The 26,877-nt window shown below is 51.3% G+C and overlaps 1 protein-coding gene across 3 annotated transcripts in view; it reads left to right on the top strand.

The window, feature by feature from the left end:
• The first annotated feature begins 13,345 nt into the window (after positions 1–13,345).
• NOL4L (nucleolar protein 4 like) overlaps positions 13,346–26,877 on the top strand; it is a 407,582-nt gene continuing 394,050 nt past the window's right edge. The window contains exon 1 of one of the 3 annotated variants that reach the window (XM_069243393.1): positions 13,346–13,941. In XM_069243393.1, coding sequence (XP_069099494.1) covers positions 13,633–13,941 — 309 coding nt within the window. In that variant the 5' untranslated portion in view covers positions 13,346–13,632. The remainder of the gene's footprint in view (positions 13,942–26,877) is intronic. The other 2 variants (XM_069243394.1, XM_069243392.1) reach the window with 2 other exon arrangements.

Raw genomic sequence — 26,877 nt, 5'->3', positions numbered from 1 at the left:
AAGCCTGTACTGGGTGGAGGTGCTTCTCACCTCCCCCTGAAGGAACTGTAACACTTGGTGAGCCTCAAAGGCTCATGCCTTTTGTTACAGCACTCCAGGGCATCCCAGCTAGTGGAGATGCCCACCCCTCTGGCCTCTGCCCCCACGTTTGGCAGCCAGGCTGGAGGGGATAATGAGGAAAACAAGGAGGAGTCACCCACCAGTCAGGACAGCCCCTAAGGTGTCCTGAGCTGAGGTGACCCCTGCCTTTAGAAATCCTCCATCTTAAGTTTGAAGGATTCCCCCAATAGGATTAGGGATGTGTCCCCTTCCCCTCAGGGAGGAGGCACAAAGAGGGTGTAACCACCCTCCAGGACAGTAGCCATTGGCTACTGCCCTCCTGACCTAAACACCCCCCTAAATCTAGTATTTAGGGGCACCCCAGATCCCAGGGAATCAGATTCCTGCAACATACAACAAGAAGAAGGACTGCTGACCTGAAAGCCCTGCAGAGACGACGGAGACGACAACTGCTTTGGCCCCAGCCCTACCGGCCTGTCTCCTGACTCAAAGAAATCTGCACAGCGACGCATCCGACAGGGACCAGCGACCTTTGAAGCCTCAGGGGACTGCCCTGAAATCCGAAGGACCAAGAAACTCCTGGGAACAGCGGCACTGTTCACCCACAGCAACATTTTTGCAACAAAGAAGCAACTTTAAAGAACTCACTCTTTCCGCCAGAAGCGTGAGACTTCACCCTCTGCACCCGACGCCCCCGAATCTAGCTCCAGAGAACCAACACAACAGGGAGGACTCCCAGGCGACTGCGACCTCGTGAGTAGCCCGAGAGGACCCCCCCTGCACCCCCACAGCAAAGCATGCATAGAGAATCTAGAGCCTCCTCCTGACCGCGACTGCCTGTAACAAGGAACCCGACGCCTGGACCAAGCACTGCACCCGCAGCCCCCAAGACCAGAAGGAACCGAACTCCGGTGCAGGATTGACCATCAGGCGACCCTCTGCCTAGCCCAGTGAGTGGCTGGCCCGAGAAGCCCCCCTGTGCCCTGCAGCACCGCTAGAGTCACCCTCGGTCCCTCCATTGATTTCTATTACAAACCTGACACCTGCTTTGCACACTGCACCCGGCCGCCCCTGTGCTGCTGAGGGTGTGTTTTGTGTGCCTACTTGTGTCCCTCCCTAGTACTCTACAAACCCCCCCCTTTTGACCCCTGGTCTGCCCTCCGAAGACGGAGGTACTAACCTGTGGGCAGACTGGAACCGGAGCACCCCTGTTCTTCATAGGCACCTATGTGTTTTGGGCCCTCCTTTGACCTCTGCACCTGACCGGCCCTGTGTTGCTGGTGCGGTGACTTTGGGGTTGCCTTGAAACCCCAACGGTGGGCTGCCTATGCCCAGGAACTTGAACTTGTAAGTGTCTTACTTACCTGAAAAACTAACCATTACTACCTCCCCTAGGAACTGTTGATTTTTGCACTATGTCCACTTTTAAAATAGCGTATTGCTATTTTAACTAAAACTATGTATGTTACTGCTCTAATTCAAAGTTCCTAACTTACCTGTGTGGAGTACCTAGCATTTATGTATTTACTTCAAATCTTGAATCTTGTGGTTCTAAAATAAATTAAGAAAATATATTTTTCTATATAAAAACGATTGGCCTGGAATTAAGTCTTTGAGTGTATGTTCCTCATTTATTGCCTGTGTGTGTACGACAAATGCTTAACACTACCCTCTGATAAGCCTACTGCTCAACCACACTACCACAAAATAGAGCATTAGAATTATCTAATGTTGCCACTATCTGACCTCTAAGGGGGACCCTTGGACTCTGTGCACACTATCTCTTACTTTGTGATAGTATATACAGAGCCAACTTCCTACATTGGTGGATCAGCTGTGGGGTCTAAGACTTTGCATTTGCTGAACTACTCAGCCAATACCTGATCACACGACTAAATTCCAAAAATTGTTATTAGAAACAGATTTTTGAATTTAAGCTATTTTTCTAAATTTGTAAAAGTCCTGCTAGGGCCTTGTGTAAGTCCCTGTTAGCATTTCTTTTAGAGTTTCAAAGTTTGTAGAAGTTTGGATTTAAGTGCTAGAAATAGGTTTTAGATTCTTTAAAAGTAATCCAAACTTTTAGAGAAATAATGTCTAGCACAGATGAGATGGTGGTGGAACTCCACCTCACCCCTTACCTGCAACTAGGGGAGGTCAGAGTTAAGGACTCTCTGTAAACTAAAAAATATAAAGACTGGGTCCAACCCTACCAAAGTGAGGCTGTAGGAGCTTTTGGCAGAGTTTGCAAAGGACCACCCCTCTGAGGATAATCCTACAGATGGGGACGTTAGTGACCAGGAGGATGATTCCCGTCCTCCTGTCCTAACTAGGGAGAACAGGGTCTCTCAAACCCTAACTCCACAAATAATAGTTAGAGAAACTGGTTCTTCCACAGGGGAGACCTGTAACTCTGGAAGCATTGAGGCCAGCCTCAATGAAGATGACCTCCTGTTAGCCAGGATGGCCAAAAGATTGGCTTTGGGGAGACAGCTCCTAGCCATTGAAAGGGAAAGATAAGAGATGAGTTTAGCTCCCATCAGTGGTGGCAGCAATATAAATAGGGTCAAAGAAAATACTGACATCCTAAAAATCCCCAAAGGGATTATAACAAAATATGAAAATGGTGATGATATCACCAAATGGTTCACAGCTTTTGAGAGGGCTTTTGCAACCAGAAAAGTAAACAGATCTCACTGGGGTGCTCTCCTTTGGGAAATGTTCACTGGAAAGTGTAGGGATAGACTCTTCACACTCTCTGGCAAATATGCAGAATCCTATGACCTCATGAAAGCTAGCCTGATTGACAGCTTTGGGTTCTCAACTGAGGAGTGCAGGATTAGGTTCAGGGGGCTAAAAAATCCTCAAGCCAGACATGGGTTGATTTTGTTGACTTCTCAGTCAAAACACTAGATGTTTGTATAACTGGCAGTGGTGTAAATGATTATGATAGGCTGTATAACTTGTTTATGAAAGAACATATGTTAAGTAATTGTTTCAATGACAAAATGCATCAACATCTTTTAGACCTAGGTCCAATTTCTCCCCAAGAATTGGGAAAGAAAGACGACCATTGGGTCAAGACTAGGGTGACCAAGACTTCCATAGGGGGTGACCAAAAGAAAGGGTCACAAAGCCTCCCCAGGGGAAGAGTGTTGAGACATCCAAGGGAACAAGTAAAGAGTCTTCTAGTCTTCTACAGGGCCCCAAAACCCTGCTCATGAGGGTGGGCCCAGAACCTCTTCACAGTCCTCAAATGGTATAAGGGTAAAACCTTTGATCCCAAGAAGGCCTGGTGTTCCATCTGTACTCAGCATGGACACCAAACTGGAGACAAGGCCTGTCCCAGGAAAATTCCCACAACAAGTACTACTCCAGTTAGCACTGGAATAGCCAGACTCCAGGTGGGATCACCAGAGCAAATCAAGGTACACACTGAAGCTACATTAGTCTCTGAGGGTGGGGTGGACCTAGCCACACTTGCTGCCTGGCCGCCTAATATGCAAACATACAGGCAGCAGCTCTTAATCAATGGGACTAGAGTAGAAGCCATGAGGGATAAAGGTGCCAGCGTCACTATGGTAACAAACTGGTTTCCCCAGGACAGTACCTGGCTGGACAGACATGTCCAGTCACCAATGTTGACAATGAGACTAAAGTCCATCTAATGGCAATGGTAAGTTTAGATTGGGGAGGGGTCACTGGCCTGAAACAGGTGGTAGTCTCCTCTGCAATCCCAGTAGAATGTCTGCTAGAAATGGTCTGGAGTCCTCAGCATGGGCTGAGGTAGAGATCAAACCCATGCAGCCATGCTGGGTATCCCTGGACTGGTGTGTGTCAAGACAAGGGCACAGTGCAGGGCTCAAGGTGAAAAAGAAGTGTTGGAGTCTGGAATAATGGCCCAACCTTCCAAGAGAAAAGGAAAAGAAGACTGGGGAACCAGCTTCAACACAGCACAAGAAACAGAACCTCTCTTCCCAGGAAGATGTTCTATCCCCTGAGGGAACTGGGTCCATGGAGCTGGAGCCTTACCAGGTTGAGCTCTTGGGCCCAGGGGGACCTTCAAGGGAACAACTGTGTAAGGGGCAAGAAACGTGTCCCTCTCTTCAAGGCCTAAGACAGCTAGCAGCTGAACAAAAAAAAGGAAATGTCGGTGGAACTCGCATGGTCTATTGGGAAGATGGACTCCTTTACACTGAGGCAAGAGATCCAAAACTTGGTGCAACTAGGAGAGTGGTAGTGCCTCGGGAGTTTATGGAGTTCATTCTGACCGTAGCCCATGACATTCCCCTTGCTGGGCATTTGGAACCAAGCAAGACATGGGAGAGATTAGTCAACCATTTCTACTGGCCCAATATGTCCCAGGAGGTAAAGGAGTTTTGCATCTCCTGTGTCACCTGTCAAGCCAGTGGTAAGACAGGTAGCCATCCAAAGCCCCCCCTCATTCCACTTTCAGTGGTGGGGGGTCCCCTTTGAAAGAGTGGGAGTGGACATAGTGGGTCCACTTGAACCTCCCACAGCATCAGGGAACCAGTATATCCTAGTAGTAGTGGATCATGTTACTAGGTACCCTGAAGCAATTCCCCTTAGGTCCACTACTGCCCCTGCAGTAGCCAAAGCACTCATTGGCATTTTTACCAGAGTGGGATTTCCTAAGGAGGTGGTTTCTGACAGAGGTACCAACTTTATGTCAGCTTACCTAAAACACATGTGGAATGAGTGTGGGGTGACTTACAAATTCACCACACCATACCATCCACAAACCAATGGCCTTGTTGAGACATTCAACAAGACATTGAAGGGCATGATCGTGGGGCTCCCTGAAATACTCAAAAGGAGATGGGATGTCCTCTTGCCATGTCTGCTTTTAGCCTACAGAGAGGTGCCACAGAAGGGAGCAGGGTTTTCCTCCTTTGAACTTCTGATTGGCCATCCTGTTAGGGGACCACTAGCTCTTGTAAAAGAAGGCTGGGCTGGTGGAGACCTCTCCATGAGCCTAAACAAGATGTGGTGGACTATGTACTAGCCCTACGTTCAAGGATGGCAGAGTACATGGAAAAGGCAAGCAGAAACCTTGAGGCCAGCCAACAGATCCAGGAGATGTGGTATGACCAAAAGGCTGTTATGGTTGAGTTTCAGCCAGGGCAGAAAGTCTGGATTTGGGCACTTCAGGACAGATGGAGTGGCTCTTACCCAGTTCTTGAGAACAAGAGTCGGGTTAACTTCCTGGTGGACCTAGGCACTAGCAGGACCCCCAAATGGGTGATCCATGTGAACCGCCTCAAACTCTTTCATGATAGGGCAGATGTAAACATGTTAATGTTTACAGATGAGAATCAGGAAGCAGAGTGTGAACCTCTGCCTGTCCTTCTCTCCACTGACCCTAAAGATGGCTCAGTAGATGGAGTGATCTATTCAGACACTCTCTGGCCAACAGCAGGCTGACTGCAGGCAAGTCCTCAAGCAGTTTGCTGAGCTCTTTTCTTTAACTCCTGGTCAGACACACCTGTGTACCCATGATGTGGACACATGAGACAGTATGCCTATCAAGAATTGTTAGGGGACGGTTCTGACCATCAGGACTGCCCTGATTTTTCGATTTTTGACCACCTGGTTTTTGACTGTTTACTGTGAGGAAGCCTCCTATTAGGGTGACTCCCGCACAATAAACACATGGTAAAATGGACTGCACATGTTTACCGCTGGTGTCGCCGTGCTAAGGAAAGGCTGCTGTGGCGCAGCAAGGCAGGAGGCCCCAGGCAGGTTACATGTGATCATGTGTGCGCATGGATGTGCACCCATGTGAGGTCTGTGGGAGGAGGATTCCTAGTGTGCGCAGCCCTAGAACTGCGCTTAGGTAGTCCTGGTGCAGGAGGAACTATGCAGAGTGGGTGGTGACCTGGAGTAGGTCTCATGAGAGGGGTGTATACATGTGAGGGAGAGTCAGTGTGCTTACTGGCTTTTCACTGTAGGGACAGCCAGTTCAATGCCAATGTCAGGGTGCTTAAGATATTTGCATTGGGGGATACTCCATTGAATGTCAATGGGAAAGGAGGTCCTAGGGTGCAACTCCAGTTCTCTGGGGTCCACCGAGACCAGAGTCACACCAAAGTATACTGTAACCTGTAAGAAAAGAATGATGCAGTAGGTTACAAGCGCATAGTTGTACAACTTATGGGTCATCCAGGGATGTCCTCTTTCTCTGCCTCAGCTCAGGATTAGGGCCAATTACTGCTCTGTCCAGTTGCTGGAGCAGGGCCTAGCATCAATCAGCCAGCTGTCATTCCGTGCCAGGAGCAGGCTGGAGAAGCCCTGCGAGGAATGTCAGGTAGGAGGGGCTGAGACTTTCAGAGCACATGTGGCAACTAACTCCTGGAGGATGCCATCTTGAGCTATCCCAGAAGACTGTGCAAGAAGGAGGGGATGGGAGCAAGGAAGTGATGTGGCACATCTGGATAGGCCAGAGGTGCAGACCTGCTGGACACTTCCGCCCTCACTTAAAAGGTCCTGCACAGGGGAGAGCCCTCTCTCTTGGCTGTGCTTCACTGCTGGACACTGGGACTGCAGACGGGCGTCATGGACAACTGGAAGGAAGAACCTCCTGACTGCCCTTGGGGCAGGGACTCTGCCCCTGAAGGATCCCAGGCCAGAGAGGCGAATGCCAGGGCCAGGCAAGCTGGCCCCCTTACCCCCCCCCAGAGGACTAGTTGGGGGAAGGACTGGGCTAGCGCAAGGAGAGCACGCAGCCCAGAAGGAAAAGAGGGAAACCAGAGGAAAGATTGGCGCAGGAGTCAGTGGAACTGGCTCCCTGATGATCTGGGACCCTTCCAGGCCAGAAGGTCTAAGGAGAGTGCTCCTGGTGGCAAGGGCTTGTCACCAGGAGCAGAACGACACAAGAATGAAGAAAATCGGCCCTTGGGGGCCCGAGATATCACAGGACAAAGAATGGCGACCTTTGAGAAAGCAGCTAGGAAGCGCGTGGAGCTCCGCAGCTGATTGAGACTGTGCCCCCAGGGTGGGCCAGGGCCTGGGGGCTGCCCAGGAGAAAGAGGAGCAAGGGGGGTGCCGTCGCACTCCCCCTCGCAGAAGAGAAAGGGACCCCGGACCCCATCCCGGGGCCCCGTGAAGCCTGGTCCTGTGTTGGATGTTGAAAGGGGGGGGCGCCGTCGCGCACCCCCTGTTGCGCTCCCACTGAGGAGGAGAGGGGCCCCGGACCCCATCCCTGGGCCCCGAGAAGAGGAGGACTCCGGGGAGTGCCGTCGCGCTCCCCGTTACAAGGAGGAGGGGCCCCGGACCCCATCCCGGGCCCCAACGACGCGAGGTGGAAGGGGGAGTGCCGCTGCACTCCCCCATGCGGCCGGAGCGGCCGCCAGCATCCCCGAGTCTGCCCGCTGGAGCGGGCAGACTCCAAGTCAGCTGGCCGGTTCCTGCGGCAACACCCGGAGGTGCTGGCCGTGCGGGGAGCCGGCGGGGGCGGCCAGGGGTGGGCTCCCTGAGCCGCCCTTTAACGAGGGATCCTCTTTTTGGTGCAGGGGGATCGGCACCCCCAAAAACAAAGGAAAATCAGGAAAGAAAAGGAATCGCGGCTCTCCCCTCGCAGCGGGAGAGCCGCTAATCATTTATGCAGCCGCCCCAGCATGCTTTGCGAGCAGGGGCTGTAGTTGGAGCCCCTAAAACGCCTGTGGTGGTCCCATTAAGATGGGGGCCACCACCAACTGAGAACTAGGAGACAGGGGGAGCTGCAGGGGCAGCGCAGCCTCCCCCCAACATCTGTTGGTGTCCCCACCCTAGGTAGGGTGGGACACCTGAGAGATAACCCCTCAAGGGTTGGCTGGATTTTTCAAGCACAAGCTTCAGTGAACTTTTGTTTCTGGTTGTGCAAGGGTGCCTACCATAGGTGTAGGTTGGTATGGCCCCATGAATCTCACTGTTATTTTCTGGTTAAGTAGAAGTAATCCCAAAGTAATCTAAAAGTAATCCAAATGTAATCTTGATGGTTATAATGCTAGAATTTAGTCTCTTATGTTTCCTGAGTATGCTAATTTGAATAATGATACTGACAGTCATTTCTTGGCAAGATGAAAGTATTTAATCCCAACTATAGGTGTCATTATTGCACTGTAGTGTTGAATACTGTCAAAATGAATGCTGTCAAAATTTTCAAATGCAAGGGGGTCACTGGGATTGTTTTGCCATGTGGATTGTTGGATTATATTCTCCCTTAAGGAGATTTGAGAGATTACATACTGATTGTCCAGAGTGATTCTATCACTTTGTATATATTTGTAGATTGTTGCATAGTATTGAGTAGTGTGTGTGAATAATAAATGTACTTTTACTTTATCAAAAGAAAAAGCACAGACTGGACAGTCATTTATTAAGAGTCATGCTTGCGTGCTTGTGAATGGGGATTACTAGCCCACACCACCTCCCTTGAGTAAGCCTTGGACTGCTCTGCAACGCTACCCTATGAGAGTCAAGCGCTACAATGGGGTGTTTGGTTCCCAGTGGCGGTCGTGTGAGGACTCGTTACTTGTGCAGGCCACACAAGAAATGACCCACCTTCCAACAAGAATAAAATATTCAGAGAGTCTGACCAAGTTAAAGAAAGCATCAAAGTGGAAGTCCACAAGATGCTGGAGTTGGGAGTCATTGAGCATTCTGACAGTCCCTGGGCTAGCCCAGTGGTCTTGGTCCCCAACCCTCACACAAACAATGGCAAGAGAGAAATGAGGTTTTGTGTGGACTACAAAGGGCTCAACTCTGTCACCAAGACAGATGCTCACCCCATCCCAAGGGCATATGAGCTCATAGATAAATTAGGTGCTGCCAAATACTTAAGTACCTTTGACTTAACAGCAAGGTACTGGCAAATAAAAATGGCACCTGGAGCAAAAGAGAAAACAGCATTGTGTACACCTGATGGGCACTACCTGTTTACTGTGATGCCCTTTGGCTTAAAGAATGCCCCTGCCACCTTCCAAACGTTGGTGAATCAAGTCCTTGCTGGCTTGGAGTCCTTCAGTGCAGCGTATCTTGATGCTATTGCTGTCTTTAGCTCCAACTGGCAGGATCACCTGGTCCACCTGAAGAAGGATTTGCAGGCCCTGCAAGCAGCAGGCCTCTCTATCAAGGCATCTAAATGTCAGATAGGGCGGGGTATTGTGGTTTACTCGGGTCACCTTGTTGTTGGAGGCCAAGTTCAGCCACTCCACCCCAAGATCCAGACTATTCTGGACTGGGTAGCTTCAAAAACTCACTCGTCAGGGCATTTCTTGGTTTGACTGGGTACTATAGGAGGTTTGTGAAGGGATGTGGATCAGTAGTGACACCCCTCACAGAACTGACCTCCAAGAAAATGCCCAAGAAAGTGAACTGGACTGTGGACTGTCAAAAGGCCTTTGGCACCCTGAAGCAAGCTATGTGTACTGCACCAGTTTTGAAAGATCCAGATTACTCTAAGCAGTTCATTGTGCGGACAGATGCCTCTGAGCATGGGATAGGAGCAGTCCTGTCCCAAACAAATGATGATGGCCTTCACCAGCCTGTTCCTTTTATTAGCAGGAGGTTACTCCCCAGGGAGCAGCGTTGGAGTGCCATTGAGAGGGAGGCCTTTGCTGTGGTCTGGTCCCTGAAGAAGTTGAGACCATACCTTTTTGGTACTCACTTCTTAGTTCAAACTGAGCACAGACCTCTCAGATGACTAATATTAGTAGCTCTGGATGATATTCATTGACCCCAAGTAGCTCTTAGTACCAAAAAGCTTGGTAACCCCTGTGATAGAGCAATAGAGAAATCTAGACCTCACTAATTGCCTCAATAAGTAGGATCTGATGGAGGATGCTGATGGTGGCGAAGATTTTATTAGTTGTAGAAGAGAAGAGGTAGTAAGCATTTTTTTTAACCTGTTAAGGTTTGTTGGATGAAGAAGTGGTCTGAATCAAAGAGCTTTCAGATATCAAGCATTTTTACCTGGTGATCGAGGTGGTTTTGGTTTCGTTCGCTAGTTGAAATAGTTGTATTCTTTTTTTAATTCTAAAAGTCAGGATTTCTGTTTTGTTGGTATTGAGGCAAAATTGAGACCTTGGCCTGTGACTGGGGAGTCTGGGCTGTCTTTGCAACATCCTTGGTGCTGTGTGGGATGAGGTATTGCAGTACCCATGTTTTGTTTCAAAGGTGATATGGAGTAGTGTGTAAGGAGATTGAAGCTCCTGCGGCTTAAGGAGATTTGAAGTGTAGCCCTTTCATGCCGTGGATATGAGAACTTGTATTCCCCTCAGGCCTGGCTAGCTGGGACAAAGCCACGTCCTGTCCTGGAATCCCGTGGGACAAGGTATTGGCCACAGCCCAACTGTGCTGCAAGTGAAATGAGCAGCATCCCTATCTGATCTGGTAGTGAGGTGTATCCTGTTCTGCCTGGGGTGTTTGAGATGTACCCCTTGCCTGTGGTAGGTTAAGGTCTAGCCCATTCTATCATGAGTGGATTGTGAGGCATCCTCCACCTATCCAGGTGAATAAGTGGTAGCCTCCTCCTGCCCTTGGTGGGCAGCGGCGTAACGAAACTTGAGGCAGCCCCCCCCCCCGCAAAGTACATGTCGTCCCCCCGGGATTCACTCCAGAGCTCTCAGGCCAGGGTACTGTGCGGAGGGGTCTCACGGGGAGCTTGTTGCCCCCCTCCCACAACCTCCTCAACCCCTCTGCGAGGGCTGTAGGGGCCTTTGTTACCCCACTGTTGGTGGGATGGAACGTACTCGTGGTGGGAAGACGCAGCAGATGTGTCCCCTCTTGTCCCGAGTAGGACGATGCATACCCTCTTCCTATCCAGGACTGCATCAGATTAGACACCCTCCCTTCTTTGGGTGGAACCAGTCTCACTGTGCGAAACCTAACCTCTTAGGTTGAAACCACTCTTGATTCGCTTCTCATATCCTTTCAGAGGGGCCAGACTTGGCAGTTTGGTTCGGACGATCCCAAGAGTGGTTCACACGTGGATGGTGTTTGTAATGCATCGAGCGAGCTAAAAAGGGGAGATTTTGGATGAGGCCAAGAGTAATTAGCAGTGGCTGACAGTACAAGCATTTAATCCATCACTTTTTGTACTGTCTGGCTGGGGTTGGGCGTGGGCCCCCAATGTCCCGGGGTGGGGGGGGGGGATAAGGTATTGATCTTTACGGTCCAAGTTGCAAGAAAGTGTAGCCCCTGATGTTGGGGGTGAAATAAAGTATTGCTCGCAACACTCCTGTGTGGGATAAAGTGTGCCCTACTTTTGCTCCAAACGTAATGTTGGGCGTAGCTTCCTCCTGTCCAGGACGGGATGTAGCCTCCTCCTGTCTTGGTTGGATGACAGGAGGAGGCTCTTGTCGCCCCGAACTCCCGGTGGGATGAGATGTGCTGCGACTCGTTGTGTCCTGGGTGAGAAGAGCAGCCTCCGCTTCCTCTCGCGCACTTAAGGGGATATGTGGTATAAGCGTTGCTTACTCCAATCCCGGGTAAAGTGCGGTGGAGCCTCTTTCAGTTCTGTCCCTGGTGAGAAGTGCCGCCTCCGTCTGTCAGGGTGGATGGGATGTAGACCCCTGCGTTCGTGGTGGAGTGAGGCGTAGCACCCTCCTGCCCCGAGGTGGGATGAAGCGCAGCCTCCTTCTAAGCCGGTCGGGGTGGAGTGAAGCCTCCTCCTATCACGTAGGGTGGCGGTTAGTCTCCCCCTGTCCCAGGCTGGCGGTGGGATGAGGTGTAGCCTCCTCCTATCCCGGGTAAGGTGAAGTGCAGCATCCTTCAGTTCTAACCCGGGTGAGATCAAGTGCAACCTCCTCCTGTCCCGGGCCCGCTGTGGGGTGGGTGTAGCCTTCCCCTGACTCAGTGAGCTGGAGTGTAGCCTTCTGCCCCGGGTTGAATGAAGTGGAGCCTCTTCTAATCCCGGGTGAGATAAGTGCAGCTCCCTCCTGTCACAAAGGCTGGGTGCTCCGGACTCGCGGCGGGATGGAGTATAGCCTGGGTGAGGGGAAGTGAAGCCTCCACCTGTCGCCGAAGGTGGGGTGAAGCCTCCTGTTCCGGTCTCGCGGCGGGATGTAGTGTAGCCTTCTCCTGACCCTGGTTGAGGTGAAGTGTGGCCTCCTTTGGCTGAAACAGGGTGAGGTCAAGTAACGCCTCCTGCCCGCCAGTTAAGTAGTAGCCTCCTCCTGTCCCGGGTGGGATGAAGTGCAGCCTCCTCCTGTTCCGGGTGGGATGAAGTGCAGCCTCCTCCTGCCCCGTGTGGGATGAAGTGCAGCCTCCCACTGTCCCGGGTGGGATGAAGTGCAGCCTCATCTCGTCACAAAGGGTGGGTGCTACCTCCTCCTGTCTTGTCCTGGCCTCGCCGCTGGAAGAAGTGCAGCCTACTCCTGCCCCGAGTGGGACGAAATGCAGCCTCCGACTGCCCCGGGTATAATGAAGTGCAGCCTCCTCCTGCCTCGATTGGGATGAAGTGCAGCCTCCTCCTGTCACAAAGGATGGGTGCTACCTCCTCCTGTCCCGGATGGAATGAAGTGCAGCCTCCCCTATCCCAGGTGGGATGAAGTGTTACCGCCTCCTGTCTCGGGTGGGATGAAGTGCAGCCCCCTCCTGTCCCGGGTGGGTTGAAGTGCAGCCCCCTCCTGTCCCGGGTGGGTTGAAGTGCAGCCTCCCCTGTCCCGGGTGGGGTGAAGTGCAGCCTCCCCTGTCCCGGGTGGGGTGAAGTGCAGCCCCCTCCTGTCCCGGGTGGGTTGAAGTGCAGCCCCCTCCTATCCCGGGTGGGTTGAAGTGCAGCCTCCCCTGTCCCGGGTGGGGTGAAGTGCAGCCTCCCCTGTCCCGGGTGGGGTGAAGTGCAGCCCCCTCCTGTCCCGGGTGGGGTGAAGTGTAACCGCCTCCTGTCCCGGGTGGGGTGAAGTGCAGCCCCCTCCTGTCCCGGGTGGGGTGAAGTGTAACCGCCTCCTGTCCCTGGTGGGGTGAAGTGCAGCCTCCCCTGTCCCGGGTGGGGTGAAGTGTAACCGCCTCCTGTCCCTGGTGGGGTGAAGTGCAGCCTCCCCTGTCCCGGGTGGGGTGAAGTGTAACCGCCTCCTGTCCCTGGTGGGGTGAAGTGCAGCCTCCCCTGTCCCGGGAGGGGTGAAGTGTAACCTCCTTCTTCCCCGGGTGGGGTGAAGTGCAGCCTCCCCTGTCCCGGGTGGGATGAGGTGCAGCCCGCCCCCTTCGCCCTCGGGCCGAGCGGGGTGTACCGGGGGAGGGAGGGGCGGATTTGCACTGGTAACAGGTGGATCCCGCGGAGGAGACGCAGAGAAGGAGCCTGGCAGCGGGCGGGGAGCGCAGGAGGAGGAGAGGGGGCCGGCCGGGGGAGAGGCAGAGGCACGGGAGCGGGACAGGAGCGGCAGGACAAGTGACAGCGAGCAGGCGAGCAGCGCCCGGGCGGGACGGGCGGCACAGCAGCCTCCTCGGAAGGGCTCGGCGTCTCCTCGGGGCTGCCAGGCGCCGCGTGTCCCGGGCTCTCGGTGCCCAGGTGCCAGGCTCCGCGCCCGCCCCCCTTTGTCCCGGGTCCCCGGACACTCCCCGCACCCCCCGCCGCCGGGGATGTCCAGACCCACCCTGCTGCGGGGCTGGGAGTCCCGGGCTCCCGGGGACACGGAGCTCGGACGGCGCTTCCGGGACTGGTGCCTCCGGACCTACGGGGACTCGGCCAAGACCAAGACGGTGACGCGGAGCAAGTACGAGCGGATCGCCGAGGTGCTGCGGCGGCCCGAGCCGGGCCCGGGCTCCGCCGACAGAGGCAAGTTCCAGTTCTGGGTCCGGTCCAAGGGCTTCCGGCTGGGGAGGAGCGGCGGGGAGCAGCAGAAGCCGCAGGCAGCCCAGGCCGTCTATGTGCCCGTCAAAGGGGGAACGGTTAGTGCCCGCCCGTCAGTGTCCGTGGTGCGTGTGTCCGTGTCTGTGTCCGTGTCCATCCGTCCAGTGTCTGCGGCCGCGGTGTGGTTGGGGGCAAAGCGCCGGGCCCCTGGCTGCTGCCACTGCCCAACCACGGATGGCCGTCTCTGCCCATCACCACCCTTGCCCCAGTACTGGCTGTCTCAACACTCCACCTCTCCCTGTGCTCCGCCTAACACGAGTGCCTGTCTCTGCCCGACACCCTTCTGCACCTCTACCCCAGCTAGGTCCCTATGTCCATCTCTGCCCCACCCTGGCCATGTCTTCTCAACCCTGTCTCCACTTCTGCACCCCATCCCTGACCCACTTTGAATCTCTGCCCTACTCTGCTGGCCGCCTAAGCTCAAGCTAAGCTGAGCTCTCGCCCTACATGGCTGCATCCTGTTCATCGGCCCTGTTTCCCTGGGCCGGTGCCCATTTCCGTCCCCCTCCCATGCACCCTTGTATATGTCTGACCCTCAACTCCGTCCGCCTCTGTGCTCGGAATCTGCCCCATGCCACGGCCCCACACCCTGTCATCTCTAACCCCAGTCCACTGCCAAACTCTCCCACACCTCTGTGTCTGCCCCACGCCTGCCCTTCTCTGACCCCACGCCACTACTCTGTCCCACACTACTGCCTCGCACCTCTGCCTGTCTCTGTCCCTCGGCTCTGTCCTTCCCCGACCCCGAGTCTGCCAATCTCTGCCCCACACTTCTTTGTCTCTGTCCTACACCCCGTCTGTCTCTGTCCCACGCCCGTCCATCTCTAACCCCACTACGCTGCCAGTCTCTCCCACACCTCCGTCTTTGTCTCGCGGCCCTGTCCTTCCTATGACCCCACGCCACTTCCACTGCCCCACGTCTGTGTCCATTTCTGATCCCCAGACCACTGCCTACCTATCCCCCACCCCACCATCCCACACCTATATCTGTCTCTGTCCCACGCCTCTGACCATATCTAACCCAGTCGAGTGCCACTCTCTCGCTCACACCTCTGTTGCTATCTGTCCCACGCCTCTGCCAGTCTCTGTCCCACACTTCTCGTCAACGTCCGACACCCACACTACAACCAATCGTGGTCTCGTGTCTCTGCTCATCTTTGTCCCACTCCCTGGTCTACCTCGGCCCCACACCTCATTTCACCTGTGTTCCACCCTGCTCGCCCAGGTCTACCCTCTCTGCACATCCGCCCGCCCCCCACAGCACTGTCCACCTCCGACCTAGGCCCCTGCCAATCCCTCGCACCTTTGTCCCCCCGTGCAAACTCAGCTCCCCCCTGCACCCCGTGGCCATTGTTCACGGCATCGCCCCCAACGCTCCCAGCCTCGGTCCCGACAGGTACTCCATGCCCCGGTGCCGCCCACCGTACGCCTCACTCTTTCCTGCCCTCATCTTCCTCTCCTCCTCCTCAGGCCGCTTTCCCTCCACGGACCCAGATGAAGCTCCCACCCTCTATCAACCCTCACACAACACACGCGTCAGCACAGCTGTCCTGGCGCGGAATACCTAGAGCCATTGTGCCCATGCACATACTCCTGTGCTCGCCACCTCCCTGGGAGCGCCGTGCCCACTGTACCCCGCACCCTCATGTCAGTTCACCCAGGGACCGTGTGCAGTGGCACACGCTGCCCCATAACCCTCTGTCTACTCTCCTACTGAGAGCCCGTGTCACCCAAATCAAACGCTTGCCCAAGCACGATGATGTCTGTGGGTCTGACCAGTCAGCCGACGCACTCTGGGTCACTCACGGCCCCCGGCTCGTGCCCCCTTCCTGGCAGCCCTTCGTTCTCACTCCCACCCGCCCCCGACAGCCACAGGATCCTTCAAATCCCTTTACCCCTTGCGCCACCCCACACTTGCCAGGTCCCCCGCCCATGTGCTCTCACAGCAAGCCTTCTGGTGCCCGTTTTCGACCCCTGCCCATCTAGCCGGGCATTACAGGGGCAGGTGGCCGAGCTGTCTCTGCTGTGCCCGGTGCTGCTCACATCAATAACGGCGACTGGCGAGCAGCAGATTCTATTTTTGTCACGTGTCGTAGGTGTTGGCATGTTTTTTTCATGGAAACTGTTCAGCCCAGCACAATTTAGCTGTGCCCCCTCGCTGTATTCACAGCCGGATGCCAGGTGGGGCCAGAGATCTCCCTTGTAAAACACAGCCCAACCCCCGGGCGCGGGCCCTGGTGCACAGCCGGTGCTGGCTGGAGCTGTGGAAGCTTCGGGACCGTGCAGACTGAGCTTCCAGGCGCGTTTGCGAGCAGCAGGCTTCCAGGCGCTGTTGACCAGTCATGCCGAGTGGACGTTCAGGCCAGACTGGCCATCTTTGCTCAAAGAACATTTATGCCATGATGGACAGACATGGTGAATTAATTCACCAGCACTCAGAATGAACGTTGGCGCAATACTGAACATCCATTCAGTGTGTGCTTCTAGGCACTTCTGAGCGGACGTTTCTAATCCATTTCTGGGCGCGGCTGATTCGTTGTACTGAAAGAGCGACCTCTGTTCTGTTGACCAGCCACAGCGAATGTGACTTTAGGTACTGCTGACAACCATTATGAATGTGCTTAGCAGCCACACTGAAGAAACTATTAGTCTCTTCTGAATAGTCGTAGTGAACGAATTTCTAGGCGCTACCTATCAATCGCGCATGATATGCTTTTCTACAGTGCTAACCAATCGTACTGACCAAGCTTCTAAGCGCTGACAACCAGTCGTAGAGCGTGAGCTACCTATAGGCGCTGTTTGTCATTGAAAACCAGTCATTCTTAGTTTGTAGGTGCTTCCGCTTTTCTGGTTGCTTACCAGTTATGTCGAATAGGCCTCTAGGCACTACACTCAGGTCACAGTGAAAGAACTCCAGACGGTGCTTACAACCAATTCCCAAACACGGGGTCTTCCCAGTATTGTAACGTAGCGATCGGTAGTGCCCTGACACTGTCTGTGGATACTGGTGCGACAGTGCCTAAGTGCAGGTTCTGCCACGGGAAGGCAGATGGCAAGGGTGACAAATTTAGGGGTTTAGGGTGTTCCACAACAGTTCAAGGATGGCGGTCAAGTGGGGAGTTGGAGTAGACTGACAGGCAAGCGAGTGTATGCCGTGGAGGGTTAGCCAATAAATCTTGACATGATCCCAAGGGATATTTTAAAGAAAAAACAAGCATTGACAAAGCCAATAGCCCTTGTCTCTGTGCCATATTGGATTATCTTTGCCAGAGGTTTTAGTCATGTAGCACATAATAGGGCATATTTAAGAGCCCCTAGCTCCATTCTAACTCCACCTTAGTGTCATTTTTTTTTTTTGCGCTAATGTGGTGTTAGAAGGGCAAAAATGCTGCGCCATATTTACAAAGCGCCGCAATGCATACATTGCACCACTTTGTAACTCCTTGCGCTACATTATGCCAGCGTCAGGCATAATGTATGCAAAGGGGGCATTCCTCCGTTAGGGAGCCCGAAAAAATAGCACAAAGAATTGTAACAGATTTCCTTGCGTCAATTTTTTCGGACTTTTAACTCAGGATCAGAGCAAGTTTTAAATGGGGGCATGCAATTGTATTCAGTGGCCCTCTATGTACTCTGCAGGAGTAGCGCTACTCTTGCAGAGTACATCAATAGCGTAAACAAAAAAAAAGGGACTATTGCCCTAACCTGTGACCTGGTGTGCTGTATTTTAAATGTGGCGCACACATGGTGGCAGGCGCTATAGGGTGCAAGAAAAGGGGCGCTGCACTCTGTGCAGCGCCACATTTCTTAAATACCCCCCCATCTGTGCTTCTGTGTAGCATGGCCAAGGTTACAAAATTGCCTTTGATGCAACTGCCTACATCATTATGTAGGTGTGGGCACCACACATGCCTGTGCCTATAAAATGATGAAGGCACATTTTTCTTTCCTTTACCAATCTGAGTTGGATCAGCAACTAAAAAGAAAATAAAACATGCAAGAAAAGGTTTATTATAAGCGGATGGACGGAGCAGAAGCAACATGGGGTGGGTGGGGGAATGGTGAAGCAACACGTGAGGGAGGGAATAGCGAAGCAACAGGTGGAGGGCTGGAGGCGAGGCAATGGGGGGGATGGCAGTAGCGAATGCAATGCAAGGTTTAGAGCCAGCAATACCCAGGGTGTGGCTAGGTGAAGTGCACTGCCAATCGCAAGAGGGAGGGGATAAGGAGAAGCAGTCTGGCCACAGAAGACAGTGCAGAGTGCCTAGAGAGAGACCTATATGAGAGAGATGGCTCAAAAACACACAAACTCTAATGGAGTCCTTCACATAAAAGAAAAAAGCAACGAAAGTAAGGATGTCATCCAATCAAACAAACTGGAAAGAGCCAATGATCTGTGGGCGGAGAAAACACAAGATTGACAAACTAGGACACAAATAGTAGGCAGACAAATAAAAGTAACAAGGAAAGCCAACCAGTGATAAGCAATGGAAGCCCATGTTCTTGGTAAGCCACAAAATGCATTGCAATAGACGACATGCACCTTGTAAACTTGACCTACAAAGGGCAGGTCAGGGCTGTCCCACTATCAGGTTTGACAGAAAGCCATCACTTCACCTTCAAGGAGAAATGGAGAGACAGTCCCATAATAGGATAAGGTTAGGACCTCGATGCCCTTCTAGTTAAGGGGAGAGAGTGACTGACCTAGTGAACTGCTGACCCCGGGCAGATTGTGTTTAAACACCTGAGATGGGGCGGCGCCGTAACAGCTGATGACTCATTATCAAGGGGATACCACGCTCCAGTCCCAAGCTTTTATTTCGCAGCTAAATCCGCTGTGGAAGGGGTTCATTTGAACTGAGCATATATATTAAAGTGCCAGTGAGTATTGATTAGTAAAAGGAAATGAAAAACCCGGAAACACAGTGGGACAGTTCACAAAAATTAGGTTGGTACTTCCCCACTGCAAGGAGTTAGTCATGGGCACTGTCCTCACTTTATTTTCATTTATTGGTAGTGACTGCTTAAGAGTTTAAACGCGGCACACTCATGGAGTGCCTGACATCTTTATGCACAAGCAGATGTGCAGTCACACGATTCCTTCAGTTACTGCTGATAACAGCAATAAGTTACGTTATATTTTGTCATCAGAGCTGTAAGTTAAGTAGTGTCACTCTGAGAAGTAATCATTCCACTAACTTTAGTGAAAGGGGGAGGGGGACTTTTCTTAATATGTATTTTCTAGAGATTACATTTAATGCAGTGTAACCCACGTGTTGAATTGCCATGAAGCCCATTTATTTCCAAATGCCAGCGCTATGTTTGAACCTGGAAGAAGAGAGTGTGGATGCTTTGTTGATTGTCTATTAACATGTGGAATGGAGGAAAGAGATGCTTTGGTTTAAGTGAGCCCGACAGAGAGAGGTCCTTTTTTTTTAGTAAAGGGGGGGGGGAGGTCTGACGTGCTTCACAGAAGCCTTTTGTGGACCAAGCTCACTGCTGAAGTCACAGCCTACCTGCACCTCCCCCCCCCCTGCACGTCACGTTCGCCATTCATTGCAACCTTGTTGTGACGCTTCTCTGCCTGTAAATAGCGCTGCGATGCAGACAGCATGAAGTAACCGTGGGAGCCTGCTCGGACAAGTAGCATCTGAAAATCTGTTGTCAAGGGAGCTGGCTTGGCCCATGCTTACCAGCTCTCTGATCAAAGGGTGTACTAAGACCTAGAAAAAGTGACAGTTTTACCTTATCCTACAGTAGTCGTTCATAACCTAATTTTTTAGTCACTAACACAATTTCACCTTTGCCACTGAAATTAACGTCTCAAGAATGTTTGTTAGGGTTTTTGTTGTGCCCCAGTTACCTCCCCTCAACTGGTAAACTCCTACAAGTTATATATACTGAAGGGTTAATATTAATTAATCCCGAATTTGACATTTTGCCTTTATTTTAAATTTGTGACCATTTTAAGTTAACATAGCAATTACATGTTAAGTAAATACATGGACCCCACAGCCATTGATTTATTTCCTATTGCACTTTTCTGTTATAACCTATGTCGCTGCACAGTCCTTCAAGTCTGCGGCCAAAATAAACCAAATAAAAACAAGGAGGCCTAGGAGTCCTCACATGCATAGTTGTAAAGGGATTCAGTTAGTGCCAGCTTGTCATTACAGAAATTGTAGCCTTGATATTGGCAGCAGATGTTGTGATTGAGAGTTAGAGCTCAAAAAAGAGTTTCTAGAGTAGAAAACACAGTCTAGCAAATTACATGAAGTACAAACGAAAAACCACAGTCCTTATCAGGGTGAACCAAACAATTACCCAATTAACCTGTGCTTAACCCCCTGGTAGCTTGGCACAAAAGCAGTCAGGCTTATGTTAGAGGAAATGTGTAAAGTATATCTGCAGCACACAAACAGTAATAAAATGAAAACACAACTCAAGAGATATCCCGCACAGATTTAGTAAAATCTAATAAATAAAATGAGACAAAAAGACACAAATCCAATTAGTAGAACCAGAGATATGTCGTTGTAAAGGTTTAAGTAAAAATATCAGCAAGAAGAAGAAAGCACTAACTGTGGGTATCTGCTGGTCCTAGACCAGGACAACTTTTATGATTTAGGGCTGACGGCGAGGGAACGTGGGCCAAATACAAGGACCAGAAGTTACCTTCTTAAGGTGAGGTGCTCAAAGTTAAACACTTCAGGAATTCACTGGAGGAGCTCAACTGATGCCAGCCAAGGTTCCAGTACATGGGGAGACACCTCTTAGGGATCAGGATCTCACTCAAGCAGAGTCCAGGAGGGCTCAGGCAAGTCGAGTTGCAGCAGGTCAGCTGGACAGTTGCAGAGAGGCCTCCGGGGCTTGTTGTGACACTGTAGCTCAGAACAGGAGACCAGCTAACTGACCTTTGGAGTCCCTCAGGTCAGCCTGCGATGAAGGGAGCAGGCCCATTCTTCCTTCTCAGACAACAGGGCAGGACTCAAATAGTAGGGCAGTCTCCTGAAGAACAAGACAAGCCTCTGTCAGGAGGGCAGTTCTCTGGGAAACAAGGCAGACCTCAAGCACAGGGCAGTCCTCTGGTATCAGGACAGTAAAGTAAGCCTCTAAATAATAACAAGGGAGGTCTCAAGTGGAAGGGCAGTCCTCTGAAGAACAAGTCAGGCCTCAAGCAGCAGGTCAGTCTTCTGGGGAGCAAGACAGTCCTTTATTCTGTAATGTCCGCAGGTCGAGGAGTGTACTAATGAGTGGTTCAGGAGGTCTAACCTTTGTAGTGGGGGAAACATCTAGTCCACCCCCACATCTGGTTCTGGAAAGTTCCTTTACTCCCCTGCCCAGCCTCCAAGACTTCTAGGGTGACAGAAGGCTGGTTAACAGTGGTAAAGGGCACAGAGTCCTAAAAACCAACAAAAACGTGTTTTAAAAAAACAGGAGGGGTGAAGACAAAACATTTGGGGGTTACTCTGTATAGAGGACCAAATCCATCACTCGGGAAGTATTCATTTAAGCTTTGTCACTTGGAGCCCGTTTAGTATTACATATACTGCATCGCAACCTTCTGATTGTATTTCCATGGAGTAACCTTTATATTCAAACCTTCAGTCATTTAGTTCAAAAAACAATTTTCCTTTCAAGACAAAATAAGTAAATGGCTTCCTGTTTGTCTGGGAAAATGAGGAATGCAAGAAACAACTATCTTATCTCAATAAGGTGACTCCTGCAATGCCTCACATTTTTTTGCATGAACTTCAGTAATTTAGCTTGGCTGCAAACTCCCTTTGCAGTGTACTGAAGCCAATGCTTAGTTTGTTTACAAAAAAAAATGAAGAGCATGGGTCCGAAGTATTTGTAGGAGCCTGAGCTGCTGGTGCAGAGTATTCTAGTTGCCAAAAAACAAGGGTGCCCAGTATTCATTCTGCCGCATGCCTCCTTCATCCAACTCCCTTCCTGCACTCTTGCAGGTTCCTTTTCATCTTTGCTTCATGTAGTAATGCCTTGTTTTTTTAGTTCTGCCTAAATTCCTGGTTAGCAGTCTTAAATGGCAGATTGCCTCTTTTTGGGCCAAGTAGACATGACTTCGTATCTTTCCATTTTACCACACTGCAGTGGCTTCCTTTAGAGAAATGAATTGCATTTGTAATATCTCTCCATTGTTCACTGTGAAACTACTGTCTAGTATGTGGTCTTCCTTTTGTGACATATGATGCTTTATATTCCCAAACACTCCTTGTGTTCCACCGCTTGTCCTCCTCACGACAACTAGAATTTGCCTGGCTAGGATGCGTCATTGTTTAGTCTCTCATTATCCTACCGTATTGTAAAACTCTCTTACAATCTGAATGCTCCTTAAAGACCAGAAAAGCGTTTGCAAGCAGGTCAAAACTTTTCTTTATTTACCTTTCCAACTTTAGTCACTCAGCAGCTCCCAATTTTTAAGACATTTTCACAGTAATAGTGTGCTTTCTTTATATAATCAATAAGGCAATACAAGCAACAGAGAAGGCAACAAAAAACAGCAGGCGAAAAATTACTACAAAAAAAAAACGTATGTCATGGAATAACATCAATTGCATAGAAGAAGAATACTTTCAAATATGTACATAGTCCTACTGTGAAATCATGGATCTTAAACTACTTTGCATGTTGTTCCAGAATTGTGAACCAGAACTAAAAAAGAATGGGTCATCAACCCCATAGGTTTCTAGAGCCTACCATCATGCTGGCCTCAACACCTGGCAAGTGACGAGTAGGATGGTAGAGTACTACTGAATCTTTTGTGAATGGTTAAAGTGAGCCCTGTCGATACAAACATTTGAACATCACACTTTGGGCCTAATTTAGAGCTGGTTGATAATAGAACATTATGTTGTAGGAAAGTAGCCTCCTTTTTAGCATGGTTACCCATACTTTTTGCCTGATGTCAGTATGCTTTGACTGTGTTTACTGGGACCCCAATGACTAAGTTCTCTCCCTTTAAATTTGGATGCTTGGACCATCCCCCCTCCCACATATGGCATACTGGTGCCCCCATATATGTCCCTAGTATATGATACCCAGGTACCAAGGCCACTGGGGCACCAGGGGTCCCCCTTGGGCTGCAGTATGTATTATGCCACCCATGGGGAGCCCATGCAAAGTGTATCTGCAGGCCTGCCATTGCAGCCTGCGTGAAAGGGTACATGCACTCTTTTCACTACAGGTCACTCACTGTAAGTCATCCCTATGATAGGCCCTCCTAGCCCAGGGGGCAGAGTACAGGTAACTGTGTGTGAGGGCACCCCTGCATGAGCAGAGGTGCCCCCACGAACTCCTGCTCCATTCCGATGGACTTCGTGAGTGCAGGGATCACATTTTATGTGTGTACTGGACATAGGCCACTACCTATGTCCAGCTACGTAATGGTAATTAGGAACCTCTGCATGTTTGGTATCAAACATGTCGGAATCATACCCTAATAGTGTTGCCAGTATTGGAAGTATGATTCCGTGAACTCTGGGGCTCCTTAGAGGTCCCCCAGCATTGCTCCTACCAGCTTTCTGGGGTTTTCCGGGAAGCCCAAGCTGCTGCTACCCATCAGATAGGTTTCTGCCCTCCTGCTGCTTGAACAGCGAAGGAAGGGGGAGGCAACACCCTCTCTCTTTGGAAATAGGTGTTACATGGCTTGGGAGGGCTAGCCTCCCCAAGCCACTGGTATGCTTGGAAGGACACTTTTGGTGCCCTCTGTGCATAAACCAGTGTGACCAATTCAGGGACCTCCAGTCCCTGCTCTGGCACGAAACTGGACAATGGAAAGTGGAGTGACCACTCCCCTGTCCATCGCCACCCCAGGGGTGGTGCCTAGAGCTCCTCCATGGGGTCCCTTGATTCTGCCATCTTGAATCCAAGGTGGGCAGAGGCCTCTGGGAGCATCTGAGTGGCCAGGTCAGGCAGGTGACGTCACAGCCCCCTCCTTATAAGTGGTCACCTAGCTAGGTGACCAATCCCTCTTCCAGGGCTGTTTAGGGTCTCCCTCTTTGGTGGGTCCTCAGATTCAGCTTGCAAGATTCCAGCAAGACCCCTCTGCAACCTCTACTTTGACTTCTGGACACTGGAACTGCAACCGGACCCTCCAGGAACCGTCAAGCTGCTTCCAGGAGGAAGACTCTGCTTGCAACATTGTTTCCCTGGATACTTCTAGCTTCTGCAACATTCCCCCTGCTGTGCATCCTCTGAGGGTGGCAAGTCTTCAGTCTGCATGAGATGGAAGAAGAAATCTCCCTTGGAGTAAAAGAGTCACTCCCCTGCATCTGCATGCACCAACTACAACGACAACTGGCTGCGTGGATCTCTTCTCATCCTGAGCTGCGTGGATCCTGCATCACAGGTGGTGGTCTGGAGTGATCCCCTTGGTCCTCTCTGCCAGCTGTCCAGCTTTGGCAAAGGTGAGCCCTTGCCTTCCCTGCAACCACAGACAGATGGGTAGTGGCTCCTTCTACCACCGGACACTTCTGCGACTTATGGACTTGGTCCCCTTCTTTTTCAGGTCTTTCTCTTCAGGAATCCACCGCTGGTTTCTTGCAGTCTTGTTTGGGTGTTGCATTATCCTCCTTTTCAGTCCTTTTGGTGGTTTTGGGAAAATCCAGTAACTTACTCCTTTCTTCCTGGTCGCTGGGGGGCACTGTGAAACTTCCCTGTAGGAAGTTGGCTCTGTGTATACTATTTCAAAGTAAGAAATAGTGTGCATAGAGTCCAAGGGTTCCCCTTAGAGGTAAGATAGTGGCAAAAGTAGATAATTCTAATGCTCTATTTTGTGGTAGTGTGGTCGAGCAGTAGGCTTATCAGAGGGTAGTGTTAAGCATTTGTTGTACACACACAGGCAATAATTGAGGAACACACACTCAAAGACTTACTCCAGGCCAATAGGTTTTTATATTGAAAAATATATTTTCTTAGTTAATTTTAAGAACCACAGGTTTAAGATTTACAAGTAATACTTCAAATGAAAGGTATTTCACTTAGGTACTCTAGGAACCTTGAATAATCACAATATCATATACAGTCTTTGTAAAAATGGCAATAAGCTATTTTAAAAGTGGACACAGTGCAAAAATCAACAGTTCCTGGGGAAGGTAAGTAGAAGTTAGTTTTGCAGGTAAGTAAAACACTTACAAGTCTCAAGTTTGGGGCATAAGCAGCCCACCTTTGGGGGTTCAAGGCAACCCCAAAGTTACCACACCAGCAGCTCAGGGCCGGTCAGGTGCAGAGGTCAAAGAGGTGCCCAAAATACATAGGCGCCTATGGGGAACCGGGGTGCTCCGGTTCCAGTCTGCCAGCAGGTAAGTACCTGCGTCCTCAGGGGTCAGACCAGGGGGGTTTGTAGAGCACCGGGGGGATATGAGAAGGCACACAAAGTACACCCTCAGCGGCACAGGGGCGGCCAGGTGCAGTGAGCAAAGCAGGCATCGGATTTCAGGTAGGAATCAATGGAGGGACCTGGGGGTCACTCTAGCGGTGCAGGCAAGCACAGGGGGGGCTTCTCAGGACAGCCACCACCTGGGCTAGGTAGAGGGTCGCCTGGGGGTCACTCCTGCGTTGAAGTTCGGTTCCTTCTGGTCCTGGGGGCTGCGGGTGCAGTGTTGGTTCCAGGCGTCGGGTCCCTTGTTACAGGCAGTCGCATTCAGGGGGAGTCTCTGGATTCTCTCTGCAGGCATCGCTGTGGGGGTTCAGGGGGCTCATCTCTGGCTACTCACGGGCTCGCAGTCACCGGGGAGTCCTCCCTGTGGTGTCTGTTCTCTGGATCTCGAGCCGGGGGCGTTGGGTGCAGAGTGTGAAGTTTCACGCTTCCGGCGGGAAACGTGCAGTCTTTGAAAGTTGCTTCTTTGTTGCAAAGAAGTAGCTGGTTTTGAACAGGGCCGCTGTTCATGGGAGTTTCTTGGTCCTTTAGTCCAGGGCAGTCCTCTGAGGCTTCAGAGGTCGCTGGTCCCTGTCAGATGCGTCGCTGGAGCAGGTTTTTGAAGTTGGAGACAGGCCGGTAGGGCTGGGGCCAAATCAGGTGTCATCTTCCTCCTTCTCTGCAGGCTTGTAGGTCAGCAGTCCTCCTTCTTTCTTCAGGTTGCAGGAATCTGATTTCTGAATTACTGAATTTAGGGGTGTGTTTAGGTCTGGGAGGGCAGTAGTCAATGGCTACTGTCCTTGAGGGTGGCCTCCTCTTTGTGCCTCCTCCCTGTAGGGAGGAGGGCACATCCCTAATCCTACTGGAGGAATCCTCCAAACTCAAGATGGAGGATTTCTCTAGGCAGGGGTCACCTCAGCTCAGGACACCTTAGGGGCTGTCCTGATTGGTGGGTGACTCCTCCTTGTTTTTCTCATTATCTCCTCCAGCCTTGCTGCCAAAAGTGGGGGCAGTGGCCAGAGGGGCGGGCATCTCCACTAGCTGGGATGCCCTGGGACGCTGTAACAAAGGGGGTGAGCCTTTGAGGCTCACCGCCAGGTGTTACAGTTCCTGCAGGGGGAGGTGAGAAGCACCTCCACCCAGTACAGGCTTTGTTCCTGGCCACAGAGTGACAAAGGCACTCCTCCCATGTGGCCAGCAACATGTCTGGTGTGTGGCATGCTGGCAGGAATTTGTCAGCCTACACTAGAAATCGGGTATGTATTCAGGGGGCATCTCTAAGATGCCCTCTGGGTGTATTTTACAATAAATTGCACACTGGCATCAGTGTGCATTTATTGTGCTGAAAAGTTTGATACCAAACTTCCCAGTTTTCAGTGTAGCCATTATGGAACTGTGGAGTTCGTGTTTGACAAACTCCCAGACCATATACTCTTATGGCTACCCTGCACTTACAATGTCTAAGGTTTTGCTTAGACACTGTAGGGGCATAGTGCTCATGCACATATGCCCTCACCTGTGGTATAGTGCACCCTGCCTTAGGGCTGTAAGGCCTGCTAGAGGGGTGACTTACCTATGCCACAGGCAGTGTGAGGTT

This window comes from Pleurodeles waltl, chromosome 7, assembly GCF_031143425.1.
Source record: "Pleurodeles waltl isolate 20211129_DDA chromosome 7, aPleWal1.hap1.20221129, whole genome shotgun sequence".
Lineage (NCBI taxonomy): Eukaryota > Metazoa > Chordata > Amphibia > Caudata > Salamandridae > Pleurodeles > Pleurodeles waltl.
Note: the sequence above shows the minus strand (reverse complement) of the source record. Positions and strands in the feature narration are given on the sequence as shown.